This window comes from Galeopterus variegatus, unplaced genomic scaffold (assembly GCF_000696425.1).
Source record: "Galeopterus variegatus unplaced genomic scaffold, G_variegatus-3.0.2 Scaffold1916, whole genome shotgun sequence".
In the NCBI taxonomy this organism is placed as follows: Eukaryota; Metazoa; Chordata; class Mammalia; order Dermoptera; family Cynocephalidae; genus Galeopterus; species Galeopterus variegatus.
In genome coordinates, this window is record NW_007728027.1 from 94,447 (window position 1) to 104,390 (window position 9,944).

General features: G+C 35.9%; 1 protein-coding gene across 2 annotated transcripts in view; it reads left to right on the forward strand.

The window, feature by feature from the left end:
- The window catches only part of IPO11 (importin 11), a 251,868-nt gene that overhangs the window by 44,581 nt on the left and 197,343 nt on the right, over nucleotides 1-9,944 (forward strand). For both annotated transcript variants that reach the window (XM_008579583.1, XM_008579584.1), the window contains exons 6-7: nucleotides 2,380-2,512; nucleotides 6,283-6,341. In XM_008579583.1, the coding sequence (XP_008577805.1) occupies nucleotides 2,380-2,512; nucleotides 6,283-6,341 (192 nt within the window). The remainder of the gene's footprint in view (nucleotides 1-2,379; nucleotides 2,513-6,282; nucleotides 6,342-9,944) is intronic.

Below are 9,944 nucleotides of genomic sequence, written 5' to 3' on the forward strand. Positions count from 1 at the left end.
AAAAAAAAAACGGGGGAGAAGACATAACAACTACAATTCCTTGAAGTTGACACGACAAGCATATAGAAAGGACATTGTTGGGTGAGAGGGGGGAGTGGGAGGAGGGAGGGAGGTTTCGGTAATGGGCCACAATAATCAACCACATTGTATATCAACAAAATAAAATTAAAAAAAAAAAAACATCCTGTTTCTAATCTTTGACTTTCTCCTGGCTGTCAAAATATTTTTATGATTTATATGTTTGAGAAAGTATCGAATATTACACAGTAAATGCGATAAAAATTAGAATGATGGATTTTCCAATTATGGGCATATATTTTGAGCCTTTTATTCTCTGAAAGGATTTGACTTACTAAGAAAAATATTAATCAGTTTTATGGTTTATTGAAATTATATGTAAAGCATAGAAGTTTCTTGAAGTAAAGCCTTTTTTTCCCCTTCTTTAGATTATCTCCCTTCTGATTAGATTTAATGTTTGCTTCTCTGTTATAACATTACTTCATGGGGAGATGTCACTTTTAGAATCTTAGTTTCTATGGTATTGCTACTTGTGCCATAATACTGTATTGATTGAGAGTTTTTGCAACAATATTTTGGCTATAGTGAAACATTAGGACTAAACAATTTGATTTTACTCTTTGAAATATTGCATGTATACTTGAAAATATGCTGAAGTGGCTTAACACGCAGTCATTGTACCTTTTGTCAAGAACGCGCACAAGATAAGGGAGGGCCAAGGCCTAGCCCTGATTGATTTAGGTGGAAAAGGTGCAGTGGAGCAATTTTAGATTCAGTCAGTTTATTTCCTAATTTGTACAAAGGAAGTTAGCCAAAGGTACCAGTTTTCTATGGTTCTTGTTTCAGACACCAGAAGGAATGGCACCACAACAGTAGGGGATAGTTGACTCCAGTGTGAGTTGTAGGATATCCCATTGTTGAGAGTCCAATTCTAGACAGTAGCTAAGTAGTTTTATATTCTGCAGCTCTATTTCAAGTGGGGGTAGGTTGGGCAGAAATCCTTATACTTCTGCAGAACCCAAGAGGTGATGAGAAACTGTCTCATGACAGCTTAACAGAGGAAATAGGGAAGTAATGGTCTCATAGCAGTTTCTCATAAGCCTTTCATCCTGTGTTCCGGGAGGATTGCAAGATGTTTTGCTACAACTCAGATTAGGTGAGGTTCAAGCCTTTGCTTTTGTGTCTATGTGGATATGTGCAAAGTTCCCAGGGATGTATGGTGAAGCTGTTTCTCTATACCTGTAAGCACAGGCCATTGAAAATATTGAATTGAAATAATAGAAATGGAATTTGATTTTTTTATAGAAACGTTATGTTAACAGGATTGCATCTCTGACTGGTTTCTGATGCCTGACCTGTGTATACAGTGTTTGATTGGTCAAAACAATATACTTGTATATCTTTTTTTTTTTTTTCCTTTTTTGTCTTTTTTCGTGTCCGGCAACGGATCGCAACCCTCAGTGTCGCGCCCGTACCAGACCGGGACCGGCAACGGAATCGCAACCCTCGGTGTTGCTCCCACACCTCGCTCAGCCAGTGAGTGGGAACCGGTCTGTATGTGGGATCCGAACCCTCGGCGGGAGCACCACCGCGCTCACAAGCGGCACACTGTAGCAGTGCGCCACCGGGCCGGCCCCATTGTATATCTTGAATAAGAAAAAGTATTCTGAAGTATGCTAATGATAGCCATGTACACTTTCATCTAATTATAACTTAAATGGTCATGTAGTCTCAGCTGGATTGTTCTGAGATCTGGAAAAAATTAAATATACCACTGGAAGATGGTTCTGCCTTAAACTGTGAGGCAGAAGCTAACTGCATTTTCAGTGTGAGAGTCAGGTTTTTAAATACCAACACACATTAGGAAAGCAGCTTGAGAAGCCATGTGGTTTGTGGGGTACTGGCTTTAAATACCCAAAAAGTATATGGGTAAAACTAGGAGAACATAGAAAGTTAGACTCCTATTTATATCTCAGTATATTGATTTATCTGACATTTTTAATGACAGTTCATAAATCATTATTTTTAAACTGAGGTTGTAACCCATTAGAGGGAGGAGAAGAGTAAAAATAGAAAATATCAGACTGCAATGCAGGCATTAGGCTAAGTATTGTTTCAAGAAAATAATTGTGTGTGTGTGTATGTGTATGTGTGTGTGTGTTTAGAGAAGCAGTTGTATATGCCATAGTTATTACCATGCATTGTGGCCAAAAAACGTTTGAAACATTGACATAAGTGCTCTATTTCAAATCTCACTGAAAATGTGTGCTAAATTGTAAACCAAAAAATTACTTTGTAATTCTAATTTATTACTGAAGTCTGTAATATACTTTGAATAAATTTGTTGCTATTTCTTTGCAGTTAGCTTCTGGAATTTATAACTTTGCCTGCTCTCTGTGGAATCACCATACAGACACATTCCTGCAACACGTTTCTTCCGGCAATGAAGCTGCAGTACTAAGTTCATTAGAACGAACTCTATTATCATTGAAAGGTATTATTAAGCTTGATATGTTCATTTTTGAAATGATTTACCTTAGAGCTGTCAACAAATAGTTCTACTGGATGGATTTTCTGTTCCAGATTGCACTGAGAAAGTAGGGGATTGATTCTTCTTTGAGGGGCAAGGGATTGTTACTAATTTGATTTTTTTTTTCCTTTTGTGAGAATAGCTCTTCCTCTACCCTGTCTAACTTATGAAAGCATGTATAGTCATTTGCAGTGGATAGTTTTAAGTTATATTCACATTACTGTGGCCTCATGTCTCTAATATGAGTTTAATTCTTTTCAGATGCTTCCGCTTTTTGTTTCTACTTTACTTTTCATATTCTGGGCCCCTATGGTTATTGTCTTGCTAACTCTCCCAAAGTTTTGTTCCCAAGGCTTGGTTGAGCTCTTCCAGCCCTCTTTTCCTGAGAAGTTCCATCTTTCATGTTTGTGCCTCAGGCTTACATCAGTTTTAGACAGCTCTTTATGGGATGCCATCTCAGCCTGTGTCTTCCTGTGCTTTGCTTGTAGGCGTTCCTTTAGCGTAAATCTCCATGACATCTTCCCTGAGCTGAGTTATTTATCTTGATGAATGTATTCTGAGATTCCTTCTAAAACACACAGGTTTTCGTTTTCCTTCTCTTTGTGTGAGGAGGGGGTTAAAGTATAATGCCCTCCAAGTTGAGAAGGTACTTTGAGACTGAAGAAGGAAGCAGGCAGGTCCATTCAGTGGTATACAAAGATATTTATTAATGAGGGTGACTTATACACAGGAGGGTTGCATGCAAATGAAGAATCAGACCTCAGGTGAGAGCTGTATCTCTCTGCGTTTAGGCAAAGTTGTTTGATAGCAAAAACTCTGTTACTAAAAATAACTAAAAGGGAACAGGTTAAGAAAAATAAGTTGATAACATCATTCACCAGGTGTCTTATGATCCAGAAGGCAGGGGGTATTTTGTTTTTAGTGCTCAGACCACTGATACCACCTGCAGTAAATCACTCACTCCCTGAAACCTATACTCCTTTTATAGCTTGCCCTAAGGTTAAGGTATAACTGGTCAGTGAAACAAAGGAATGAGGTTAAACAGAAGTCAGTGTGGCAGGCCTGGCACAAAGTGGTATTGGTTTTGTTCACCCTCTATCACTCTTCCAATCCCTCTCCTTCTGTTCTGGATGCTAGAACTCTTTTAGTTTTTCTTAGTTTAATCTCAGGCAGCCTCTGTTTCTTACTACAGCTCATTTTGCATTCTTCTCAGTTTTTCTTATAAGCTCTTTTTTCATACTCACTCTAGTACCTTAGAATCTTACCATACATTCTTTGCACTACTCTAATACATCACTTACATTAACCAGGTGGTTGGTACACAAACCCCAAAGTGTCAGCACATTTTGGCAAAGCCTCTGAACAAATGTGTGAACGATATTAAAGGCCCGTTGACAAATAAAGTCCATTGTACAGGTGGTTGTGTGAGAGTACTTCAAAAAGTTTGTGGAAAAATAGAATTGAAAGATAATACAAACCTTTCCATGGACTTTTTTTTTTTTTTTCCTTTTTGTCTTTTTTCGTGTCCGGCAACGGGATCCCAACCCTCGGTGTTGCTCCCGCACCTCGCTCAGCCAGTGAGCGGGAACCGGTCTGTATGTGGGATCCGAACCCTTGGCGGGAGTGCCACCGCGCTCCCAAGCGGCGCACTGTAGCAGTGCGCCACCGGGCTGGCCCATCCATGGACTTTTTGAAGTACCCTTGTGTAAGTGAGTGGAGATGGTTTTGTCAGCATCCTTGAAGAAGAAATTAAAAGGCCTTGTAGAGAAGCGTTTGTTTACTCAGAAAGAGTTAAAGAAACTTATATGAGGCTATATATACAGAACTGTGTGTCCACTATTGCATTTAATGATTAAGGAGTTTTCAAGAGTTCTCTTGATTATAGGGTTTTTTTTGCCTTAGTGATTTCAAAGCCTAACTCATGACAAAGAGAATGTAGTTTTACTTTATCATAGCCTACTAAGCTTTTCAGTACCTCTGCATCTCATGGTCTTTACATATATATTAGCTTTTAAAAAGCATTCTTCTTTGGGAAATCTGTTCTGTCCAGCTATAAATTTCTGTCCTGAAACGAAGAAATACTTAGGACTAGGATTTTTGTTATGTGTAATCTGTATTTGAATTTACACTTCTCTGCATTTATATCTTTTAGACACACGTGCATTCATTTCTTCATTCAACAAATTTACAGGTGCTTGGCACTCGGGAGACAGACATGATAGTATGATCACAAAAATACATGTAAAATGACTTCTGTGACAGGGACCTTATCACATTATGGTAACTAATAATATGTTCAGAAAAGACGTTCCTGAAAAAGTGATGTTTGAGCCACAGTCTTAAAGGATATGTGGAAGTTAACTAGGCAATCAAGGGAGAAAGAAAGGACCCTCCCAGGTAGTGTGGACCAAGTTCCTGTGGTGAGAAAAAGCATATCCAAAATTAGAGACTCAATCTGAACCCTATTCTCTCTTATTCTGATGTATTAACTTCTGATTTGTTTATAATTGATAGTTTCAAAGTGAAGGCCTTGTAGACAATCACATTCTAAGCCTAATTTTAATACACTGTTTTTAGACTTCACCTAATGAACACTATCTAAAGGATAATTCTTTAGTAATATAGATAGCAATGCTTATTTAATAAAGTGACTGTAAATTTTGTCTCTTATACTGTCATCATCCTTACTGTTGCTGAATTATGCTAAGTGTTTTACATATATTATACCACTGAATCCTTTAATAAATCTGTGAAGTAGGATTTATTAACATTTTATAGATGAGGAAAGTGAGATATAGAAAAGTTGCCTGAAGTAATATAGCCATAGACAAGAGCATGGGGCTGGCCTGTTAGCTCAATTAGCTCAATTGGTTAGAGTGTGGTGCTGGTATCATCAATGCCCCGGGTTTGATCCCTGTACCAGCCAGTTGCCAGAAAAAAAAACAAAAACAAAAACAGAGACAATGGAGCAAGGATTTAAATCTAGCTCTGACTTCAGATTTAAATTATCCAGCTTGTCTCCCAAGGTACACTAGTTTGTGAGTGTTACTTACAAAATGTGATGTTTGCAATTGAGCACTATAATTTATTCCAGATTTGGGAATAGAGTTTACTTTTTGTATTCCTTTTAAAAGGTACTATATTTCCATTAATGTAGCCTAAAACTGAATGAAGTTTTTTGGTTGAGTCATAGCTTGAAGTTTATGAAATACAAACAACCTTCTCAATTTCAGTTATTGTAGGTAAGAAGCATTAACTATTATAGAAATTAAACTAAATTTTACAATATAGTTTTAGAAACATGAGTAGTAATGATAAGTGAGAATACTGCTTTTGGTGAGTCATAAGTACCAGACTTCAGTTTCATCTTTTCCACTAACTACCCAGCCAAATGACCAGGAGTGAACATTTTTTTTTTATCTATTAAAATGTGAAGATTAAGGGCCGGCCCCATGGCTCACTTGGGAGAGTGCGGCGCTAGTAGCGCCGAGGCCACAGGTTCGGTTCCTATATAGGGATGGCCAGTGCGCTCACTGGCTGAGCGTGGTGCAGACAGCACTGTGCCAAGGGTTGCCATCCCCTTACCGGTCAGGGGAAAAAAAAAAAGGATTAAACCAGATTAACCTCCAAACTTGATTAGGTTTTGTGATTCTGAGTCTTTAATATGACTGTGATTTTAATAGGATTAAATACGAAGAAATAAGATTCAAGTAAAGCTTGTTTTTACTTTTCAGTGCTGCGTAAGTTAACTGTCAATGGATTTGTGGAACCTCATAAGAATATGGAGGTGATGGTAAGTGATAGAAGTAATTAAAAGGTGATTGGTGTTTTCTTGAATGTTTTAAAGTGCATTCTTTTTATCTGGCATTCATTTGAAACAGTTTTTATTAAGTGACCATGTAGGTTTTTACCATTCTGTGTAATAGTGTCCTTTTTGACTTCTGGTTTATTTTCACTATATCAAAGCGACTGTTATGTGAAGGAGAGGAAATAGGCCCAGGATATTTCTCAAGATGCCATGGTACGTTGAGATTGTTAATTTGAATTTAAATAAAAATGAACTCCTGTAAATTTGAATGCTGTTATAACATTACCAGGTGCATTGTAGATAGTTATTTATATCCTTGATATTTTCCTTTAGTTGTTTTTATGTATTTCAAATGAATTTGTTTTGTTTTCTCTGATCATAACATTAATTATGCTCTTTGCAATCAATTTGAAAAAATAAATATATCTATAAGCCCATCGCAAGTTATGATGTATATTTATTATTGATATATAACTTTTTCCTATGCAAAAGTATACAGTTGATTTTTTTCTAAACAAAACAAAATGGAATTTCATTATACTTACTGAGATCTATTTTAGTTTTCACAGTGAGCTTAGTTCAGCTAAAATGTTGCATTCTTTTTTTTTTTTTTTGACCAGTAAGCCAGTGAGCGCATCGGCCATCCCCATATAGGATCCGAACCCGCGGTCTTGGCGCTATCAGTGCCGCACTCTCCCGAGTGAGCCATGGGGCCGGCCCTAAAATGTTGCTTTCTATGGGTTGCTTTGGGGAGGTACACAGGAGTTGAGGAAGAAATACATCTAATTGGGTCTTTGGGCCTCTCTTTAACCAGGCCCACTCTTTTTTAAAAAAAAATTTCAGCATATTTTGTGTATTTAAAAAAAAATACTCAGTATATGTTGTGTATTGATAAGATTTTGATAGAGATAATGGTTCTATTGTTAAAACAGTTTAAAACCCACTAATATACATCAATGTAATGTTATGGCTATTTTGTTTTATAGAGGTTTACATGCTTATTTTTAAAAAGTTAAAAATATATAGGAAAGGAAACAGGACATAAAAGAAATTATTTACAATCTTACTATCTAGAGATTGCTAGTTCAAGTTTTTAAGTATCTTGTAAGAAATCTTATGTATTCTTCCAGATATACTTTCTCTCTTCCTTAATTTGATATAAATGGGACCATATTTACATGCTGTTTCTTTACCTGCTTTTCTTAAAAAAATAAACTTAATATATTATAGATATTTTTCCATGTCAGTTATATTGCTGTATGTGTTCTAATGATTGTGTGGTACATCCATATGATTACTGTCAGTGGACTAATTTTTTAAAAAAGATAAATTAATATAGGATTCTTATAATTTACTTGCACAGTCATCTATTGATGGAATATATTAAAAGGTTTTCAGTTTTTAATTGTTGATAAAAGATATTGAAATGGACATTTGGGTACTTGGGTCATGTACTTTTCTAATTATCTCCTTAGGATGAATTCCTAGAAATGGAAATATTGGGTTAAAGTGTATTCACATTTACAATATTGATACACATTACCAAATTGCTGGAAGATATATCAAAACTCAACCTCAGTTTTAAATACTGATACATTTAAGTTGCCATAGTGCAAAAAAAGATTTTTCAGAAACTAATTTGACAAGTCCCCCTCAATTTCCTCAGTAGAATATAAGTTCCATGAAAACAGGGACTTTGTTTCATTTGCTGTTCAACCCAGAGGTTGGAACAGTCTTTTCTTTTTGTTTTATTTTATTTTATTTTTTTTTAAAAGATGACTGGTAAGGGGATCTCAACCCTTGACTTGGTGTTGTCAGCACCACGCTCTCCCAAGCGAGCTTACCGGCCATCCCTATATAGGATCCGAACCCGTGGCCTTGGTGTTATCAGCACCACACTCTCCCGAGTGAGCCATGGGCTGGCCCTGGAACAGTCTTTTCTGTATAGTAAATGCTCTTTAGTTATTTGTTGGATGAATAAATATATGATATGGTAGAAGCAATTTGTCAAAAGTCTCCGTAATTATATGTACCATTACTCCGATTATCATAAAATTATATTAACTAAAATATTATTTTTGTCATTTTTTTTTCTTTGAGTGAAAATGAATTGGTTTGAGTCACAATCCTGTAAGGTAGGATAGTGGTTTCTGGTGGATACTATCAGCATTTTGTGAGCTTTTGGCATTTCCTTGAGAGTCTTTCATCTGTCTACAGAAATTATATGTTAACCTTTACTCAGTTAGGAATGCCTTATCGTAGCATTTGAGGTATATGTACCAGTTGGAAGGAGGATAAAACTTTAGCAAATTAAGAACAACTTTTCAAATGACATAAAAATCTTAAAAATAACATAGAACTTAGAGGATGGTAAAGAAGCATAGATGATAGTGGCGAGATTACGGGCTCTGAGGAGGCACATTTGGATTTGAATCTTGAGTTGGCCTTTTTCTGTTAGTGTGGGATCAGGTTATTTACTTATCCTGCTTGACAATGTCAGTTTTCTTCTGTGTAGCATGAAGTTGAGTAGTACTTACTTCATTGGATGTTGTGAGGATTAAGGGAGCTAATGATTTTTGTAATGAGCTTGAGAACTAATTAAAGTACTCTGTGAATTACCATTTAATGGTTGTTTTAATTTGAGTTTTTTCCCCTATTATTGTGTAACAGTCAAATTACTTAGTTAATTTGGACTACAGATTAGGCAGCTATCCGTAATTCTATAAAATTTTGATTATCTTGATGAGCTTACTAAAATCGATGGCCTTTATGGTTTTCTACTTTCTTTGGAAAACCCTGACTCATACAGTAATTATATTAAAAACCAAAAAATCCTTCTATCTTATAGTTACTGTATGGATCATTAGACTCTTATAAATTTAAGATACATATGAGATCTTAGTGATCTTATTTTTTCTGTATTGAAACCTTTTTCTGTTTTATCATCCTACGAACTATTCTGTTGTTGCTCTTCATTATTTATTAATTCCCAAATATGCTTAAAAAGATAGAAGTAGTATGAAAGTGGAAAAATGATGGAATTGCCAAAAGGATGATGGAATAGTGAAATTAATTGTCTTCCTGCAGTTTTCTTATTGTGTTGCCCAGTGTATTGGATCATGTTTTAAGCAGGTATAAAAAAGACTGGAAACACTACCTTTTTACTCTGCTTTTTTACTTTCATTTAACACAGTTGAGAGTACAGACTTTTCATTTCCTGTCTGAAATGGCAAAGAGGAGGAAGTTAACAGAGGAAGATTTTCCCTAATTTTTAGGTTAATCAAAGGATAGATGCTGTCAAAGAGACTGAGAGCAGCACTCTAGACTCTAATGATGATGGTGAAATTGATTGTCTGAAATCCAGGACTCTTAAATCTGCAGATAATGATATCCTAGTTGAATTTTCTCAAATTCAAGAATTGATGAATAAACAATGTATTTCCAAGGACAAAGAAGAAACATGTCATTGTTTAGTTAATTATTTCTCAGGAAGGTTTTTATCATCCAATATTTTTTTTTTTTTTTGTCTTTTTTCGTGTCCGGCAACGGATCGCAACCCTCAGTGTCGCGCCCGTACCGGACCGGGAC